The sequence below is a fragment of the Mesoplodon densirostris genome, chromosome 16 (assembly GCF_025265405.1).
Source record: "Mesoplodon densirostris isolate mMesDen1 chromosome 16, mMesDen1 primary haplotype, whole genome shotgun sequence".
Lineage (NCBI taxonomy): Eukaryota > Metazoa > Chordata > Mammalia > Artiodactyla > Ziphiidae > Mesoplodon > Mesoplodon densirostris.
The window spans coordinates 22,285,501-22,308,118 of NC_082676.1; the positions used below are offsets into that span (position 1 = coordinate 22,285,501).

Below are 22,618 nucleotides of genomic sequence, written 5' to 3' on the forward strand. Positions count from 1 at the left end.
TGCTTTGCGAAGGCCATTTCAACTGCCTGAAAAGCCCCTCTTCCACTTGTTTGACAAAATTCTACTCCTCTTTCAAAGACTACTGACTGTACTTAAAAATGAGTGCCCTCTATGTGTCCTCAGTACTGGCTAGGAAGCCTCTCTGACCCTCCTCAGTCCATACTAATTGCCCCACAGTTCAGTGCTTGGGCCTCGGTTATAATATATAAACCAGAATAATTTTAAAACTCTATCTGTAATGTTCTTTACAGTCTGTAAAATGCTTTCCCAACTCCATTATTCCACTTAGCCTTCATGTCAACACTGTGAAATAAGTATTCTTAACCCCATTTTACAGATTAAGCTGGGAAGTTCAGGGAAATTAAGCATTTAGCACTGAATTACACTCTACAGATGCTGTGTCAGGGCCGAGCATCTGAGCTCCAAGCCCAACTCTGCCACCTTACCTCTTCCTCTTCCTCCTCACCCTCTCTGTCAATAATCTGAAGCAGCCGTTTTTTGTCATCATCTGCTTCTTCTACCACAGTCATTTCCTCCTCCCGAAAGCGGCCACGCTCTCGAGTACCAGCTTGTCTCCGACGCATCTTCAGCTCTTCCTCTTCATCATCCCGGGGACGTTTTGTGCCCCTGTTGGGCTAAGAAAGAGAAAAAAGAAACACAGGACTTTAGAGCTGGAAAATATGTAGAAGGGCATACATACCAAGCATTCTAAAAGTTTTCGGAATTCCCTGACTGAGAAACACCAGAGCATACAATTTCTCCCACAGAATGAAGTAAAGCTCTAAGTGGTTATTTTTCAGACCCGCAACGATTCTATAAATACATGATTACAGTCACCTACAAGGTAGCTGGGTTTTGTTACAAGTATTTTTCAATATGCAAAGTTTAGCACTTCACAAAAGTTCCTGTATATACAGAAATCACGGGGAACAAGGCTACTTTGAGAAGGGAACGCCGGGTTAAGCTGAATTTACTAGTTAGGATTCAGTCCCCAACACCAATCCCTTAGTACCTGGTTTTAATTCAGATTTTAAAAAGATTATAGTCACTCACAAGTAATTCAAACAGAGAATATTACATACATAACTTCCAAGGGTCTACAACATTCTAAATTCCTACTTTACAGCAGAGTAGAGTAAGGCCCAGAGGTCAAGTATCACCCAAGGTCACAAAACCAGGAGCAGCACTGAAAATAGAACGGCACTTCCTGACTCCTAGTCCAGGGCTTTTCCCACCACACTGTTAGGGTCTCATTCTCCCTCTGACAGTGCAATCCATGGAGGAGTTTTTACAATTGCTTGCCATTCAGCTGGAATAAAACTGGGCACTACTGAAATGGGCCTCAGAACTGAGGAAAAAGAGCACCGCACTAGATATCAAACAGCCCAATATCTCCATTCAGGTCGAGTTACTACTGTGCAACTTTGGGCACATCATTTAACCTCTCTAAGCCTTACTTTCCTCATCTGCAAGTGGAGATTATCACCCTTTTCTCCTTGCGAACTTCAGAAAAGATGTTTTTGTGTGTATTTAAAAAAATTTTTCCAGCTTTATTGAGGTATAACTGACATATAACTTGTGCAAGTTTAAGGTGTACAACGTGATGATTTGGTTCACATACATATTGTGAAATGATACCACAATAAGGTTAGTTAATACCTCTATCACCTCACATAATTACCTTTCCCCACCACCACTGATGGTGAGAACATTTAAGATCTCAGCAACTTTCAAGTATACGATACAGTATTATTAACTACAGTCACTCTGCTATACATTAGGCCCCCAGAACTTACTTACCTTATAACTGGAAGTTTGTACCAAACGGTGGCAAACTGTAGTGAAAGAACACTAAACTATAACAATACTAAACAATTATATAAAATTATTACTATGAGTTAATTAATCCAAATGATTCTGTCTTCCCCAACACAAAACATTTGTGTTAGGCTCTTCTTCAACGAGCTTTTCTTTATCTGTTACAATAACTGCACACACCAACAGTGTGCTAGGTGCAATGTGGTATGTTACTACCAAAGTGAAGAAAATGCTACATTCACTGCCAGCCTGCTAAGTTGCTTTTGGTGATAACAGACAAATTTCTATTATACATGATACACATCTCACCATGTGACTTATAACCCACACTGTTACTGAACTCTGCTACCCTAGTGGTACAAAGGCATTCCCCTCTATATTCATGTACCCTGCTGGTTCCACATACCAGGTGCTTCAGTAAGTCTAAGCATATGACATTGCTTAGAAAACTCACATTAGACAATTCAGTTTGTGGGGTACCACCTGCTATTTCACTCTGTTCCTGAGTCTCCCTGGGATGGATTATAATTTCATATGATCACACTCTATTTCCATAAATATAAAAATTACAAAAATCTGGTGTCATCATTACTACTCTACACGTTAAAAAAAAGAAGAAAAAGAAAAAGGAAATCAACATGCCAGTAACCAAAGAGTACCCAAAAAGGGGGTGGTGGTTTTCATGTGAGGAGAAGGAGGTAGCTTGCTCCTAAAGGAGGGCAGGCTTCAAACTAGGTAGCTCCACAGCAGGTAAGGAACTTCAGCCCCCTGGGAGCACTGATTCTTTCAGGCTCCTAAAACGAGCCCTGCTGCGGTTCTGATTAGCGTGAGCCTATTGCAGCAGCCAAATCAAAGCGTGAGCTCCACAGTCCCCCATGGAGAGATTTCTGCACTGTTTATCTCAGCGCAGAGAGAAAAGGCAGTGGACCACAATTAAAAGGAGAAAGCTAAATACTGCCACAGTTAAGAAATGCAAAAAAAAGAACAATGGCAATGTCTCTTTTGAACACATCTTCCGATCCACTTCTGGAAAACAAACATTTCAGAGGTCCAGGAGGAGTTTCATTTTTACCACTAATAATTTCCACTGAAATGGCACTTTCCTTCTGCAGAACTTAAAGCACTCCTTTTAATCTTCACCCCATCTCTGGGGATGAGAAGTAGTTAACAGTTCTATTTTATAAGCAGGGAGACAGGATGCCTGAGATCCTTTAATAAACTCTTGCAGAGACAACCTGGTGACTTCTAAAAGTTGAAACTGATCTCTGGGAAGTTTGCCAATTTCCATGATTCCAGGACCCTAGCTGAGACAGATCTGAGGGACTTTCAGGCAAGAACATATACCCATAAACGTAAGTCATACAAGACGTTAGCCAAGTTAAAATAATACTTGTTAAACCATTCATTCAACAAATAATTTATTAAAGAATTCCAAGGCTTGAAGGATCCTCAAGTAATTAGCCTGGCCTAGTACCAGTCCCAGGCTTCCATTAGGGTAATGTCTAAATGGGGACACAGGGATAGACAGGGCTAGAACAGATTCTTGAGACAAGAATAGCTTTGCTAATCTTTATGAATAGTCTAAGCACATTCCTAAGAGGGCAACCTTTAGGTTTACCCACTGTATCTCCAATTTCCTTCCCCCTCATACAGGGTATTCGGCTTTAGCTCCCCTCATGGAGGACAACTCTAGCAGAGCACAGAAGAACCCACCCCACTGGGATGCTCTGACATGGTTCCTTGACAAACATAACAGCTCCCACCTCCCTCTCCAACAGATGGATAAGCCTCCCAAAGGCCCGATATATTTCATTTCAGCATTTTTCTCTCCCAAGGCAAAATTTTAAAAACTTCTGTTCTTTACTTCTCTTCTCAACTCTCAATTCTTTTTCAGATACTAACGCTCCAAATAGAGAAGTTCCTACTCATTTCTGAAATTTGACCATTCTGAGTAATAAAGGTTAAAATTCATTTCTTTAACAAATATATAATAAGTGCCAACTATATATAAGGCACTGTGCTGGGGACTGGGGACACATGGCATAAAGACAAACATTGCTTTGCTATCAAGGGGCTTAACAATCTAGGACATAGCAGTCCAATCAAAATATAATGCAAGCCACAGATATAATTTAAAATTGTTTTAGCAGCCAAATAAAAAAAGAAACAGATGAAATTAATTTCAATAATATATTTTATTTAATCCAATATATCTAAAATATTACCATTTCAACATGTAATCAATATAAAAAATTACTAATGAGGTATTTTACTTTTTTAAAAAAATACTAAGTCTTTGGAATTTGGTAGATGTATTTTACACTCGTGGTGTATCTCAACACAGAACCAGCCCTATTTCATGTGCCTAACAGCCATGTGCAGCTAGTGGCTACCATAATAGACATCCCAGGTTTAGGGAATTTTCATCTGAGGGGTTCCTGTTCCCTGATAATGTCAAAATGAAATTGGATTTCTGGCAACACTGAATGAAATAGGGACTCATATAAAGCTGAAGTCCTATTTGTACAAGATCCCCATTAAAATCTGTGAAGCTAACAACACCCTGCCCCAGAAATAAACTTCTAGATTATATTTACCAGTATTCACCACTGAGAGGGTGATCAGTTATACAAAAAAAAGCAAGAATACGTAAGTGGGGAAGAACCTAGGAACTGCCAAACTGATTTCACTACAGAAGAGACAAAGGACTCTGGATCCAGAAAGGGAACACTCACAGCCTGTCAGAGAGCTCAGGCCTGAGCTCTCCTTGCGTTTTACACAACCAATACCAAGAGGATTAAGCCAGTCTTACCAGTCACCTTTGGAGATTAATTTGTTTTGCTATCTGAAAGGTGTTTGGAATCCCTCAAGATGAAGGAATGACAAAAGAAATTGTTCTTAATAAAGTCATTTCTCTGCTTCTGCTGCCCACAGCAGAAAAATGATTAACTCTTAACTTCTGATGTACTAGAACATCAGCCTTTTAAGGATTTTTACAATCTTCTACATTCCCTGCCTTATTCCCAATAGGTGGTGAGCGGAATAAATACTCACTAAGCATTTGCCACCATCCAACCACACAGCTGGTACCCTTTCTAGGATACACAAAGGATTCCCACTTGCTCAAAGCTTATAGGAAGCTCCAAGAATATATATATATGTCTTTACTTTCCAAAAATCTTGATGCCTTGTGTCTGTTTGTGTGTGTATGATGGATGATATATATACCCATCCCCCTAGAAATAGAAATCAAGACATCTCCATGAAAGCTTTGAAAGAATTAAAAAATTAAATAAGCAATCTGCCTAGACTAGTCCCTGCATACCCAGACAATATCCAACCTAAGCTTTAGGTTTCATTTCTCTCTCCCTCTCTCTCTCTTTTTAATTAAAAAGCAGTGAGAAGCTGTAGCTATAATGAGGGGCTGTGGGAAAATGCAGTTATATTGGGCTCAAAGTAATGTACCATAGGAAGAGGCTACATCACCAGAACGAATCCTAAATTAAAACTCCACTATGAAACCAACCCCATTTCCTCTGAGCATGCAATCTATATTATCGCATTTATGGTCTGTCTTGACCTCAATTAGACTTGGGGGTGGGGGAGAAGAAAGGGGACTTCTATAATAAGCAATAATGGTATCATTATGATAAATTATGAAAACACACAGTGCAATTATTAATGTGCAGAGCACATTTGTACCAGGCTATAACAATGTAGATGTATACTGTGGGGGAACATCTAAATATAGCTCAATATTCCATGTCACCTGGTTAAGAAATGGAGTAATTTTCATAAAATGTACTTTCATGTTAATGGAAGAAAAATATGTTCACTTTTATTAAGGAAATGGAAAAATTCAAAGGAAATCTTCTATTAACTTTATAATAAACCAGGAATTCTTCACCTAGCATCAAGAAGGTCACATATCTTCAGAAAAGGGGCTTCCAAGTGGGGGCATAAAGTGCTGTTTCCTAAATATCAAACAATGGGAAAGACTCAAATGTGAGCTGAAAGAGATAATCTAGTTTATCCCTCTTTTTACAGAAATAGGGAAACCTGAGCTCGGTGGGTTTAAGCACCTTGTCTGTGGTAGGCAATAATATAAGGCTTCTAATTCTCAATATAATTCGTCTCCTCCTTTGCTATACTAACTAGTCATTCCTAACCTGTGTGCAATGGTGATATCCTGTTTGGAGAATGAATTTTGGAGTCAGATTTTCCTAAATTCAAATCCTGTTCCCTCTACTTAGCAGCCCTGGAAAGTAACTTACCCATTCCAGGCTTGAGTTTTCTCAATCTATAAACTAGGAACAACGCACACTTTCACACAGACTTTTATATATATATATATATATATATATATACACACACACACACAAAGGCCAATGTTTCTAAAGTGCTAATCACAGTTTAGCCCACAGAAGACAATACATGTATCTCTCCTAGACACTCCTGACTTAAAATCAAAGAACCTCAAGGTTGGAGAGGGTGTTGACCATTAATAGGTGTTAAAACAAGGATCCCATTTTTAACGTCAAAATATTTGACAGACCCCACCCCAGCTGCATTTTTTTAGTATCCAATGATTGAGAAAATATACAATGACAACAAACAAATTTCTATGTATTTGGTAATACTTTTCATTGAATTTGTGTTTTTAACTCCCACATTTATGAGAGAGAGAAGAGAAGAGAAGACAAAGAGAAACAGAAAAAGAGAGATTAATTTTGAGAGAGATTTTGAGAGATTGAGATTCATTCTACAGAAAATGCTTGTGTATATCTGGATTCAAAACCTCTTGTAATAATTCTGAGTCACTAGAGACAATCCAGATTTTAGGAATCCTTGATCTAACTCAATTATCTTTCTGAGGTTTGAAAACCCTTTAAAACATTTCTGCTAGGCATAGGCTGGGGTTTCCTAACACTTCCGGTGACCAGAAACTTAACCTCCTCCTAAACTGCGCCTCCTCCATCTCTGGATCACTCAGAGAGTTCATTCAATTAAGGGGAAACATTGCAACTTAATAATTTTCTTCCCTAGTCCATAACCTTTCTCCTTAAAGCAATATAAAATAGGTTTAGTCTCACTCTCACATTAAAAAAAAAAAAACACTTTATATTATTTTAAGACAGTAATCCTATTTCATTCTTCCTCTCTCATTACCTTTTCTTTTTCAGAATAAACACTTTCAATATGAGATGCGAAGAATGTATGCAACACAGTTAAGGGAGGTGTACACATAATTAAATTCCTTCCTACCTTTATTTGGGGATTTCATAATTTCAAAGCTTTCTGATACCTCTTCAGGTGATTCGACATATGGAATGTCACAAACCCAAGCTTGTGGACGGATTGCTCTAACCAATTCGAAATGCTCAGAAATCATCTGCTGTTAACCTCACCTAATTACATTTTGTCAGAATAAAAAGGAGTTTTCAAACATTCATTTTTACCAGATGGTAGTGAGTGGCCTGACCCAGAAGTTACAGATGAGCTGCAGTAATGAGTTTTCCCTTGCCTTTGCTGGCTGCACATTCACTGGTGACATTCTACAACTAGGGCTTCTGGCTCAATCAATATTTGCAGGCATGAAACCTGCCAAAGTTAACATCAGAGCTCTCTTGCAAATTTGCTTAAGGCATCAGAACTGAAAAAGCTCACAATCTCTAATGCTGCAACTATCATCAGCCAAAGTTCATAATTAGGGATCAAAGTCATCAGAGACAGAAAATTCTACCCACTCAAAGGGTTGTTGTGATGGTTAAAACATCTTACAAAGGGGCTTTGTGTAAGCTATAAAGTGCTATGTCAATGTAAGGGAATATCATTATCATGTTTTTAAGAAATATCTGAGTGACTAGAACAAAAAAATCTCACAATTTGTATGGAAATACAAAAGACCCCGAATAGCCAAAGCAATCTTGAGAAAGAAAAATGGAGCTGGAGGAATCAGGCTTCCTGACTTCAGACTATACTACAAAGCTACAGTAATCAAGACAGTATGGTACTGGCACAAAAACAGAAATATAGATCAATGGAACAGGATAGTAAGCCCAGAGATAAACCCACGCACATATGGTCACCTTATCTTTGATAAAGGAGGCAAGAATATACAGTGGAGAAAAGACAGCCTCTTCAATAAGTGGTGCTGGGAAAACTGGATGGCTATATGTAAAAGAATGAAATTAGAACACTCCCTAACACCATACACAAAAATAAACTCAAAATGGATTAAAGACCTAAATGTAAGGCCAGACACTATTAAACTCTTAGAAGAAAACATAGGCAGAACACTCCATGACATAAATCACAGCAAGATCCTTTTTGACCCACCTCCTAGAGGAATGGAAATAAAAACAAAAATAAACAAATGGGACACCAGTTAGAATGTGTATCACCAGAAAATCTACAAACAACAAATGCTGGAGAGGGTGTGGAGAAAAGGGAACCCTCTTGCACTCTTGGTGGGAATGTAAATTGATACAGCCACTATGGAGAACAGTATGGAGGTTCCTTAAAAAACAAAAAATAGAACTACCATACAACCCAGCAATCCCACTACTGGGCATATACCCTGAGAAAGCCATAATTCAAAAAGAGTCATGTAGGGCTTCCCGGGTGGCTCAGTGGTTGAGAGTCCGCCTGCCGATGCAGGGGACATGGGTTCGTGCCCCGGTCCGGGAAGATCCCACATGCCGCGGAGCGGCTGGGCCTGTGAGCCATGGCCACTGAGCCTGCACGTCCAGAGCCTGTGCTCCACAACGGGAGAGACCACAACAGTGAGAGGCCCGTGTACCGCAAAAAAAAAAAAAAAGAGTCATGTAGCACAATGTTCACTGCAGTTCTATTTACAATAGCCAGGACATGGAAGCAACCTAAGTGTCCATCGACAGATGAATGGATAAAGAAGATGTGGCACATATATACAATGGAATATTACTCAGCCATAAAAAGAAACAAAATTGAGTTATTTGTAGTGAGGTGGATGGACCTAGAGTCTGTCATACAGAGTGAAGTAAGTCAGGAAGAGAAAAACAAATACTGTAGGCTAACACATATATATAGAATCTAAAGCAAAAATAGAAAAAAGTGGTCATGAAGAACCTACGGGCAAGACAGGAATAAAGACGCAGACGCACTAGAGAATGGACTTGAGGAAATGGGGAGGGGGAAGGGTAAGCTGGGACAAAGCAAGAGAGTGGCATGGACATATATACACTACCAAATGTAAAATAGATAGCTAGTGGGAAGCAGCCGCATAGCACAGGGAAAGCAGCTGGGTGCTTTGTGACCACCTAGAGGGGTGGGATAGGGAGGGAGGGAGGGAGATGCAAGAGGGAAGAGATATGGGGATATATGTATATGTATAACTGATTCACTTTGTTATAAAGCAGAAACTAACACACCATTGTAAAGCAATTATACTCCAATAAAGATGTAAAAAAAATAGATGCTCAATAAATATGTATTGATTAAAAAAAAAAAGAAATATCTGAGTGGCAATTCCAGATATTCATATACAATTATATATTATGCCTTTGCAAGAATCATGGCAATATGCCACCTGTTTTTTCTGGAAGAAAAACAAGGTACCAAAAACTCCTCAAAATCTCCAAGCAGGGCCTCCCTGGTGGCGCAGTGGTTGAGAGTCCGCCTGCCGATGCAGGGGATACGGGTTCGTGCCCCGATCTGGGAGGATCCCATATGCCGCGGAGCGGCTGGGCCCATGAGCCATGGCCGCTGGGCCTGCGCGTCCGGAGCCTGTGCTCCGCAACGGGAGAGGCCACAACAGTGAGAGGCCCGCATACCGCAAAAAGGAAAAAAAAAAAAAAAAAAAATCTCCAAGCAAAGTCATTGCAAATATTAAAAAGAACTCTCACGTACTTATTAATTCCCAATTTAAAAAATTACAGGTACTAAGAGTACAGTAATTACTGGAGAATGTAGGTTTTACCAATGTCCACGGTGGAGGGGGTGAGGGGGAATCAATGTATCAAAAATTAACATTACCAAAGGTCTCACTTATGATCTGTAATCTGACTGGCTGACAAGTAACATGAATATGATTTATAATTTAAATCACTAGTCATGAAGACTCTACTTAATCAATTTTTCCTACCAAAAGAATTCTTACTCCTTGTTAAAGCCTGAATATATATCCATCTCGTTTCCAAAGGGTGTGTAGATTTCTTTTTTGGAAGTACAAACTATTCTTTAGCATTCATGATTTACTTTGACATTTTTTCTATTTAATTCTACAGCTGCATCAGTAAGCTGACTATTGATTCTGTTTCTTTATCAAGCCTAACAGAGGCAGATACCTGTAAAATCATTGTAAGGTAAACTACCTCCATTTTAACAGACATTATGAATGTTTTGTCAGCTACATCAGAACCATGATCATTCACTCAGGAAGTGTTTACTGAGCTAACAGAACCTGAACATCACTCTACTAGGTGTTGGAGGGAATATTAGACATCAAACCAAGAACAACAACAACAGAACTGCACTGACCTAAAAAAAGCACACAGTATACAATGCAAAGAGCAGTGGACCAATAATCATAAAAATCTGGGTGCTAGTGAATCACTTAAAAGTCACATGACCTTAGATAAGTCATTTGACTTACCAGCACTGCATTTAAAAAATGCTCTGGGGCTTCCCTGGTGGCGCAGTGGTTGAGAGTCTGCCTGCCGATGCAGGGGACATGGGTTCGTGCCCCGGTCTGGGAAGATTCCACATGCGGCGGAGCAGCTGGGCCCGTGAGCCATGGCCGCTGAGCCTGCGCGTCCGGAGCCTGTGCTCCGCAACGGGCGAGGCCACAGCAGTGAGAGGCCCGTGTACCGCAAAAAACAAAACAAAAAATCTCTGCCCTTGCTCTGCTACCTCACAGGATTGTCTTTAGTAAGATAAGGGAGAATAAGATTAAATAAAGATACAGCACTTGAAAGAAAAAAGAGCCTAGGATTCAACTTCTTTTAATGACAGCTAACTGCAAAGTCCTATATATACAACAGACTTATAGAATTACTTAAAATCAGCTTTTGACAAGGAATATAATCACAACTATGATTTCAAAAGAAAAAATACTGAGGAGCCCATAAGCATGTAAAAAGGGACCCAATCTCATCAGAAATCAGGGAAATGCATATAAAAACCAGGAAATATCATCTGGTTGACAAAAATAAAAAAAATTAAAATCTGGCAATATCATGTGTCAGTGAGGATATAGAGAAACAAATTAAAACATGCTGATAGAAGAGTAAATGAGTACAGAGCTAATTGGTGATACCTAGTAACACTGAAGATGCATATATTCTGACTATCCCAGCAATTCTATTCCTAGATATACACATTAGAGAAATTCTCAGACATATGCACAAGGACATATTTAAAGAATGTTCAGTGGAGCATATTTGTAATAAGAAAAAAGAAAATTTCAATGATCACTGGATGCATACATAAGCAGTAATCATTAAAAAAATGACTGGGAATAATAATCACCAAATTCAGGATAGTGATCGCTTCTAAGAAGGGTAATAAAGAAATTGGATTAAGGACGGCTACACAATGAAATGGGATTAGGGAAGGGTACACAGGACACTTTGACTGTATTTATAATATTTTATTTCTTAAATAATGATCTGAAATAAACTTGGCAAAACGGTATGGTTATGCACATACTTAGGGGGGAAAAAAAGGAGACCACTAGAAGCTAGCAGGGAATCATGCAGAACAAGTCATGCCCAACTGGTTGTAGTCCCTTGATATTGTTACTGCTGATTAAGGTTAAGGGTTTAAAATACCTACAGAGCACCTTTATCTCAACAAGATCTTTCACAAAGTCACTCAAGTGGGCAGACGGAGAAATGTGGGTGAATGGTAGTATATATAGAGAGATTCATAATAGGTTAAACCAAAAGAGTATGAGCAGTATAAAGTCCCTTGTTTAAATTCAAAATAGCAAATATATAAAGTCCCTGCCAGAGGAAATATGACTTAAAAATAATTCATTCGGGAAACAGCTGATGGTTTTAGTTAATGTCATTTTCAACAGAATGGCCAACTTTAATTTTTTAAAAATCTAATGCATATTAAGGGTGCACCATTAGAAGCATAACATCTAATTCGAGTACAGTCCTGTAACACTGAGTTAGCTACCACACTTGAAAAGAGGCATTACAATCTCAATATTGCATGAGCAGGATAGTACAGGGTCTGGAAACCTTGCCATAGAAAAAAACCAATAAAGGAATGAGAGAAGAATTAGGGAGAGACCCAAGAGTCACCTTCAGTTACTCAAATGATGCCTTGGAATGGAGTAAGCACATATAGTGCTACCATGAAGAGCGGACCACCTTCCTTTCCCCTTTTGTTCCAGCTAGAAAAATCCTACTCAGCCTTAAATTCCAGCTCAAAGGCCACCTTCTCTAGGAGTCATCCAAATGCTCCAGTAAGACCTCTGAGCTTCCTCAGCAATGTATCATATCAGCACACAACACATTATCAGCACACAACATGTGCATTAATAAATCTCCATCTCCTCTACCTAGCATATGCTAGGTCCTCAAGGGTAGGTGCCCTGAGATCTGACCCTTACTGCTAACACCTCAGCACCCCACAGTGTCCAGCTCATAGCAGGTACTTAACCCACATTGCTAAATCAATGGGAGACAAGGGAAGAGGGCAGATAAACCAATGAACTACCCAAGAATCATAATTCACTATTAGCAAATGTATACAATGTATGCATATTCTCAGAATTTCTTGGATCATTAGATTACTGCAACCAGGCAGAATTCATCTGTTATGTGTTCTATCTACATATTTAATCATTTTATGCCACCCTGGGCTATATAGCTTAGTAAATTTTCTAATGGTGGCACCAAGTGATATTCAGAGGGTAAGAAGAGTAAAACTCAGATTCAGACAAAGTGTATCCATACAACCTCATAATTTACAGACGAATAAACTAAGCCTCAAGGATGTGACAAGACTTGAGCCTGAAGCCATAGAGTTGGGTCTGGAATCTAACTCTCACTTTTACAGCAGCAGTATACACAACCCTCCAGTCAGCTTTCCTTAGTCACAACTTCAGAAACTATCATCTAAAGGAATAATTTGCATCATCTCTCCCTGCTGCCACCGTCGTTCAACCAACACTAAAATCCTCCCTGCCACTTTTCTGCCCATGCTGTTAGCCAGGAAAGCTCTTTTCTGTAGTTGCTTCTTGCCTGTTTGGAAGCTCACTGACCAGAAGCGCTTACTGTCATCTGTCTATATGGAGATTTCGGTAAAACTCCCTCCGCCAGATCATCTGGGGAACCCATACTGAGCCCAGGGGTTATCCACCTTGAACACCAGTCCACTTTGAATCTTTAAACATTAAATAACAAATTAATATGGCAAAGATATTTTAAATTATTTAAACTATTTCCAAAGGCTCAAACACAAGACATTCACTTTATTATTTAAATATCTAACACAAAGGTTAGATATTTTGTAAGTGCATGTCATAGAGGCTGGGGGAGGTGGAGTATGCATTCAGCAACCAAGAGACCCACACAATGGCTTTGCAAGTTACATGACACACCTGTTACATGTAATCGTGATGACAGAGACGTCTCCAGCCAGTGGACTACTGCCTCGAGCAATGCACAGTTCCATTAAGACTAAAGTGGGGAAGGAAATCTTTAACTACTTTTTCTATAAGTTGCCTCTAAGGTCATTGCCGAGACTCAAAACTGCATTCCTTTTTCAAACAGCAGGAGTGATTGTGGCAGGGAGGCGGGGCAGCGTATACTAGCAAGAAGACAGAGAGGAAAGAAAAAAGTGGAGGTGTTTTGAGAAAATGGGAAGGGGGGGGAATATTCAGAGCATACTGAATGGCCTGGGACTAAATGAGTGAGAACCAGATCATACGTGAGAAACGAGTCATGTTATTTATTTACAAAATCTAGGTCTTTCACAGTTGCTTATTAATTCCTTAAGGGTTCCAACATGGTTTTGATCTCTAGAGCCTAGGACATCAGCTATTACCATTATTTCTTTTAAAGCTTAAAACTTATCTACATAAGTCTGTTACACAATAGCTGCCACATTTATTTCAAGGAAGACAGAACTCACATGAAACTTTACCCTGAGTATCTTGTTAAAAAGAGTATTTTTCAACATTATGGGTCTGAAAATGTAGCACAATTTTACAACACAATTTCCAGCACTGGAGTGCTGATTTACCTATCTCTCTCAGCTTGAATGAAATATCTAGTGTTATGGCATCTGTACATGCCTGCTGATGAGTCCATCAAAAACAATGAAAAGAGATGACTTCATGTCTGTTTTCTTCTATGATGCATTTTATTTTCCTCAACCCAAAGGTTTTACTATTTCTAGAAGCTTTACAAACCACTAGAGTTAGCAAAATACCTCTGTTCCCAATAAAGACAAGGATGGTAAATGAATTATTCTTAGAGTCAGAAATATTTCCTCCACCCAGAAACAGAAGGCACCCTGACCACCTGGCCATGTGGAATATGATCAAAAGAATTCTTTGGTAGCCTGGGTAGCCTCTTGCCCAGCTATGAATTCCCCCTACAAGCTCTATCTCCACCACAACTCTCTCAGGAAGACTATAAAATTGACTTCAAAGTGATTTCAAACTAATAACTGCTCACTCCAAGAACATTTTAGGGTACTCAATTTCCTAGCAATAGCATCTAATAGACCAGATAAGCCAAAACACACACCTCGCTGGGTGGGAAGAAACTCTACCAAGGGTTAAGATAATTAAGTAAGTGTCTTATACAGAAACAAATTAAATAAATAGTAGAATAAAATAATTGTTTTGAACCATCTTTTTCCTTTTTAAAGTTTTCTTTGAACCTTGGTAGGCTTTTGGCATCAAAAAAACTTAAGAATTGACTGCCTTTTAAAAAATTACCTTAAAACAGTGCAAAGACAACTTTTTTTTTTTTTTTGCATCATGCAAAGACATCATTACATGTTATAATACCTTTACTTTTTTATAAAGGAAAGCAAAGTGAATTTTCATAAGCATGTTTCCTCTGTGGGTGCATCTCTAGTTGGTTACAACCAACTGGAGAGAGCCATCAAGGCAAACTACCTATTAGCTGTCAATTTAGAATGATTCTAGAAAGCTAGCCCCAGAGCTCCACCAGTATCTTTTCAACAACCTCTTAATCTTGTTTATAACACCTGTGTTAAAGCAGCCTGACATCAATCCTACTCGTCTCAGACTGAAATTACTTAGAAACTTGAGAATTCAGGTAAACATATTAAATACCAGAGAGTCACTGGCTGAAAACCCTGTACACAAGGGAATTCGGTCACCTCTTTTAAACAAAGCTGCATAAATAAGCCAGGATGGGCCTCAATAGGCAAAGTCAGATATAAATCCTACAAAGAGCTTCTCAGGAGGCACTGAGGTCAGAGAATCGCAGGATTTAAAGAAACCATGAAGAATTCTTCCTCACCAAGCGATTATCCAAGCTTTATAACAATGACCATTAACTGTGTGCTTATTATATACCTGGAACTTCACATTTCAATATCTTTTCAATCCTCACACAACTCTGTCAGGTAGGTAATACCATTCCCTGTTTCTTCAAGTGAGGAAACCAAGGCTCAGGTAGTGGCTTGCTTGGCGAACTGCCTAAGGTCAAAGAGCTAGAAAATAGTGGAGACAGGACTCAAACAATCTAAGCCCAAGGCTCTTGCTCTTACCAGGACACCATACTACCTACGACCGTGTGATTGGGAAATCACCCCACCATAACTGGTTTCTGTGCTTACTACTAATCTGTTTCCCAAGGCTACTTAAACTTAAGTGTACTTTTAGCAGCTCTACCACTTTCTGTTTTAGAAACCCATGTGTGTCCCAGGCCTGTACAAAACAATGTACATAAGAAATGATGGTAAAGTAGTCCCACTTATAGGGGAGCATGGTGCAGGGAAAAGAAAATGGATGTTAGTGGTCAGACACTTAACTTTGTTGTTACCAGTATGTGACCTTGGTCAAATCACCACACACTGAGATCATCCTTGGAAGAAGCTCTCACAGCGAGGAAGTGCCTAACCCAGAAAAAGTACTTAATAAATGTTTAAGAAAAAAAATCAAATGGAAATGCATGTGCCAGACATAACCAACATGAAATAAAAACTAACCTTGTTAGTTTTATCTATCTTTTGCCTATAAGGTTGGGTAAAGAGAAAACAGCAATTATGGCTCACAGTAGAGTTGGTATAAATCTGGCTAATAAATGATTAATCTCTTGTTTTGGAGTCAAAGACAGCTCGGTCTTTAAAACAACTCCAGTCAACTCTCGGGTTATTAAAGTACTGGAATCGGACTTTTATCAAGATCATCAACTGCTATTTAAGACAAGTTTCACCCAACCCACTGTCTCCTATGACTAGGGCCACTATCATTCACAAACACAGCTTAATCTCCTCTCCATCAAGATGTAAGAGACAAGAAAGAGAAGACAACTGTGGAAGTGCTAAGAGTTAACATAAAAAGATACCTGGAAGAAACCCAAATTCAGCCACCTAATCATTGATTCACTGCTTCATTCATTCATCCCTCGTTCTTTCCTTTCTTCAGTCAAGAGACATTCATTGAGTAGTTACAGCAGGTACTGAGCTGGTCACTGCCCTAGAGGAACTCAAAGTCCAATGGGAAGAAAGATATGTAATCAAATAATTCCAATACAAAATTGTTGGGAAAGGCAGTCTCATGCATGCAGTATTTCAAACCCCACTCAGTCACATAAAAACGGGCCTTGGGCTTGGAATACTTCTGTACAAGAGATAAGGAGCCCATACAGCCTATGCCTGGCTTATCACTTTGTATAGGAATATCTTTCCCTGTTTCAGGCTCAGCAAGTGTTCCTTTGTTCTGCTTAAGCATGCGTGTCAATGGCCCTTAGTCATGCCACTAGCTTTCAGGTCTGGGTCCTTCTGCTGCTGCAAGAAAGAGGGGTGCACATAGGCTAACCGACCAGCGTTGGAAGGGGGAGGGCCCTGCTAGCCACAAGGGACTGACGTACACTACTGGAGCTGATCGTGCTCTGTCTCTTCTCTATGTGAGTAAAGCATTGTTCCATCCAGTGCTTGACTGTGTTGTGTTTTCCTTGGCAACTCCAATACCAAGATGCAATGGACAGTGTTTGAAGCGCTCCCCTGGGATTGGTAACTGATGCACGGTGTTCTGCTTCCCCGGATTTGATAACCAGGGCATGGTGTTCTACTGGACAAGAATGATATATATGGTAGACTGGAGGCAAGTACAAGGTAGGGTGATGGTAGCATTCTGCTGCATTCTACTCTCTAGTGTGTTTCTTTTTTTAAGCTACCTTCATCCACTGGAGCCCTCTATTAGGAAAAAGATTCTACCACCTACTTCTTGGGTGTCTTTGGGCAAGTCACTAAACCTCTGTGAACTAACTTTCCTCACCTGCACAATGGGAATAAGAATACTGACTTCCCAGGGTTGCCTTTAGGGTGAGACAGAATAACATATCAAATCAAATAGCACAATGTCTGGCTCTCAGGAGGCTTCAATACCTGGTAGTTCCCAGCCTTCTATTTTGTTCTTTTGGCTTGGTGACATAGGGAGGAGAAAACACATATTCTTTTATCTCATTAAAAGTATGACAATTCCTACAAGCTCCTCTATGAGGTGTTTTTCATTCACTGCAAATCAGGAACATACTAAACCTATAAGTAACCCCTTCTCCCGCAAACACAAAGAGAAACTGTCAATTGAAGGCACATCTGCCATTAATGCAGAGGCAATACTTCAAGCCCAGCTGCACACCTACCTCCGGATATTATCCTGTTAGGCTTGGTGTCATGCTCCCGAAAAAAGCTATACTCACTGCACTCAGCAATCAAAGTGCCTCTGCCTCACACAAGATGAACCATGGCTAAAAATTGCTTTTTTAAATTAAAATAAGACTTCCTCAACCTCAGCACAACTAGAATGTGGAGCCCAATATCAGACTGTCAACCAGCCTCCATCTTGCTCTAATGGTGGTTTGAAGCACCCAGAAAAGTAGAGGGAAAATTACTAATTTAAACAAAATGTTTAGTCCTCTAATTATGGGACAGGCTCCAGGAATATGGAAAGTGATTTGCAATCTTCATTATGGAATCCCCACCAACCACTAGCACAAGTCATATCAGCCAGAAGGCAAATGCCATCTCTTTTTCCCCCACTGGGCCTTCTGTGTCCTTATAAGTTCTGTGGGGATGGAAGAAGAAATCTTTGGAAAAAGAAAAAAATGAGGTACAAGAATCAGAATTTGTCTCCCCAAGTTCACTATGCTGAATAAGGTGTAAGGATCCCCCAGTGAGAAGCCAGGGAGATAATATTCAGTGACTACATTGGCAGGCTAAGCAGACTGAGGGCCTTTGAAACTCTCAAGTCTTGTAAAAACTGCCCAACTCAAGTGGTGCTTAAGTAATTCTTTCTATTTGCTGAGAAGTCCTGTCATCCTCCTCTCATCAGTGGTAAGAGATGCACAGAAAATTAGGTGGTGCCCACCAATGGCACCTCTGGTCAGAAGGAAATCTGTTCCTCTGTGGATATGCTTGTACCATTGCTAATTTGTGTTCATCTCTGCCCGTTCAGATCTCTATGTGCTAACTCAGGAAAAAAAGTCCCTACCGACTAACTCTGACAAGTCTGATGGCAGAACTCCCACTGGAGAATCAGCAGACAGCAAAGGCAAGCAATTATTCCCCTTCATTAGAGAGAGTTCTTTTTAATTTTTTTTTTAATTTTGAAAACAACAAGTAGCCATTCACAGGCACTGCTCACTGCAGTCACTTATACAACTGGCAGAAACTGAAATTTCCCCCAAGCCAACTGAAAAAGATGTCCTGGAAGTAACCAGAAATGACTGTGCCCCTTTAATTACCTACCCACTGTAATGTAAAACCAGACATAGAGAGGATGGCCACAGCAGATCTGGGCAAAACAGTGGTGATATTTAATCATCAGTCCAAACCATCTGCAACTGTTTTGCAGAAGCACATGAAGTTTATGGATTCCAAAGCTTCCTACAAGTTACCAGGTGCTGAGGGTCAGCTGCATTGTCCTCAGGTCCACCAGAGGCTGCTTTCTTCGTTCTCTCCAGGCCAGCGTGCTCAACAAAAGGCACCAACCCCACATTTTCTGTGCCAAGCCTGGCACTAGGAGAGTGTTGCTTCTTGATTAAGCCAGAATGCAGATTAAATGTTTAGAACTGGGAGATTCTGAAAACAACCTAGGCGGGAAAGCAATTGTTCTAGGGAGAGCACAGCTTCAGCTGCGGCCCTCCGCAGCACAAAGGTGAATTCTATCCCCTTTGAACGACTAAGCTGGCCAGATTGCTTCCCTACAATCTATTCTCCATTCGGCAGAGGCAGTGATCTTTTAAAACTTAACCAAACTGTGTCAGTCCACAGCTTAAAACCCCTAATGGTTTCCCAATGTACCAACAATAACATCTAAACATTTTAGCGCTTCCCATCCTCCCCACAGCAGACCTCTCCGTCCTTATCTCTGTCCCTGCCTCACTCGTCATGCTCTAGGCCATACTGCCTCAAACATGACGAGCTTGGTCCCACCTTAGGACTTTTGTAGTGGTTTTCCCCTTGGCTTACATTGCTGTTCCCACAGCTCTTCATGTGGCTGGATCCTTCTCGTTATTCATTCTCAGCTCAAATGTTACCTCCTCAGAGAGGCCTTCTGGGATCTTCTGATGATCCCCAATCATTCAATTACATCAGCCCATTTTTCCCTTCATATCTCTATTTAAAATATCTTGTTTTTGTTTCTCTAGTGCTATTTGTTTGCATGTTTAGGTGTTCTTATTTATTTGTATTTGTTTTTCTTGTATATTTTCTGTCTTGCCTCCCTGGGTATAAGTTCTATAAAGACAAGGGACAGCAACTGTCTTGTGTATCACTCTATTCCTGATGCCTAGTATAACATCCTGCATTTAGTAGGCATTTAATAAATTTGTTGAATAATTTAAAAATGAAAGGCTCGATATGGATTACTAATCTGAATGAAGTTTACTAGCCCTTGAAAATCTGGATTGGCTCACAGCCTGACGATGAGCATGTGTCATAACGCCCTAGAAACATACAAAACACCAGCAGAGAACTGATGTACTATTAATGGTTAAGTCTATTAAAGATTCCAAAAGTAATTTTTAACTTAGTTGCTCTTAACTGGAGGGGGGGTCAAATAAAAATGTAATTAATCCTCAATTTTATGTACTAACAGAATAAGCACATGAATAATGCCAAAGTGTTCAATAATTGATCATACCTGCCTTTGGAATATAGTCAGACACAGTCAGAGAGAAGCATCATAATACTCTGTGCTTGACTTCAAATCCTTCTCAGTTCAGTCACTGACTTTGGACACTGCTGGGTAGTTGAAGGGAAGTCTAAGGAGCCAAAGTAGACAATCTGCTTACAGGAAACTGATCATCTAAAATGAGTTAAGAGATGAAAATGCACTGTGGTAGTCTCACTAGATCTTTCACTGAACTCAGGATGAAGGTAATCTAGTTTGTTCACCAACCCACAATGGAGCTGGGGTTCCAAAGTTTAGGCCAACACATTTTCAGATCACTCACTCCTGGAACTCTGTGGAAAAGAAAATGTTCTTGAACTATTCAGCTGAAATACTAGAATCAAATGGCTGGCCTTGGAGAAGGTAAGAGTATTCCTGCTATACTTTCTCCTAATTCTATTTTCCCTACAGCTATACAAGACTCAGACCAAAACCAATCACTTCCTTCAGGAACATTAAGGGAAAAAAAAAAAAAGAAAGGAGTAATTTGTAAATGAGATTCCTGGCACTAGAAAAGAGGAAAACTGAGATATCTTAGTAATATTAAAGCGACCTGGGGAAAAGAATTACTGTGTTGATGACATAATCCTTGATATCAATGACTGCTAACTGTGGTAGACTAGGGTTATACTTTAATCTATTGAGAACAGTTCTATACTGTGGAATGTGTGCGTGACAAACTGTTCTCATTTCCTTTTATAGCATTCTAAAGCTTAATCTCCAAGACACCAGTGACCTTGGGAATACTAAGGCAGCTTTGCAGAATTCGAGAAAAACATTTTTTCCTTTTGCTATACCATATGTGTTGTCTATAATTATATCAATAATAAAAATGGACAGCTAGCATGTACTGGGCACTTACCATGTGTCAGGCACTATACTACTTAGCACTACCCACACTGTCTCATTTAATCCTGTATCTTTAAAAAAAAGATGGTAAAGTGGAGATTTTTTAAAAGATGGTGGGGCAGAGACAGACACTGTTATATAATCTGCATTTTAAAGATGAAGACTTGAGGCTTAAAGAGGTTAATTAAGTGACCCAAGGTCACATAGCTACCCAGTAGCAGAGGTGGGGTTCAAACACAGGCAGCAGTCTGCCTGACCCAGAGTTATTGTTCATCCACTACACTAAACATTAAAAGACGTCTAAAATGGGCACACTCAGAAGGGCATGTATTTTGAATTATTTTCTCCAACAGTGCTAACAAGGTATCTTGAACCATCCACATTCTCCAATGTAGTCATTTATACATGTGAAAACTTCTGTATGGGGGTCTTATAAATGCAACCCCCAATTTAAACAGTGACACCTAGTGAGAGACTGCAGAAAGGTATGGCTGTCTTCCTCAAATTCACCTCCAAAATTAGGCATCACAATAAGACCTATCTCCAAGGAAGCTGAAATAGGTAGGACTGGAGTCTATGACCAGAGAAGGGTGTTCTGTTGGTACACAGAGGAAATAAACCCACATTCATCGTGCCAATATGACATCCACAAAGAAAAAAATGAAGACAAACTAGAAAGCTAATTATTTGACAAAGTCCCAAGAGTCTAAACTAAGATGGTGGCAACTGAAATAGAAAAGAAGGGATAGAGAAAAGGCTCCTAAAGAAGCAACAACTCCCCTGCAAAGCCTTCCCAAGTTCCCAATGGCAGGACTGCTCCTGCCTCTATGCCACCACATCTTGTTCATGCAATGGCACTGTGTACTGGATTATCAATTCTCAAATCTGTGGGATGCTGCCCCTTAGACTGTAAGCTCCATGAGAGCAAGAACGGTGACTTATGCATTTTCAGACCCTAACATCCTCTTGACTCCTGAGAAAAGAGCTAGCCTTTTGCCCAAGAGTTTGCATTTTCCATGAGGAAAACAACCTTGCCTTTCATCTTTAAGCTCCTTCATCTTTGAGAACTAGCTCCAGGGCTTTTTTCAAATCTGCTGGACAGCTACACCTTTGACTAAAAGGCAGAATTGGGGGTAGGTGATAAGGGGGCGGGTGGAGAGATGCAGAGAATTATGTGATACCAGAGCATACGGTCAGAATGTTCAGTAGTCACATGAAACCTAAATCAGGACTAGTGAGCTAAGAGTTTACATAAAGATGCTGAAAGACAAAAGAATGGATGATTCCTCTAAGATGAGGAACCAGGTTATAGAATAAAATTCTAGTGAAGAGGCTCTAAACAAACACATGAAAGGATGCTCAACATCACTAAAATTGGAGAAATGCAAATCAAAACTACAATGAGGTATCACCTCACACCAGGCAGAATGGCCATCATCAAAAAATCTACAAACAATAAATGCTGGAGAGGGTGTAGAGAAAAGGGAACCCTCTTGCACTGTTGGTGGGAATGTAAGTTGATACAGTCACTATGGAGAACAGTATGGAGGTTCCTTAAAAAAACTAAAAATA

The 22,618-nt window shown here is 39.8% G+C and overlaps 1 protein-coding gene across 1 annotated transcript in view; it reads right to left on the minus strand.

The window, feature by feature from the left end:
* The window catches only part of CTNNBL1 (catenin beta like 1), a 158,666-nt gene that overhangs the window by 128,126 nt on the left and 7,922 nt on the right, over positions 1-22,618 (minus strand). The window contains exon 2 of the mRNA XM_060120252.1: positions 447-635. Coding sequence (XP_059976235.1) covers positions 447-635 — 189 coding nt within the window. The remainder of the gene's footprint in view (positions 1-446; positions 636-22,618) is intronic.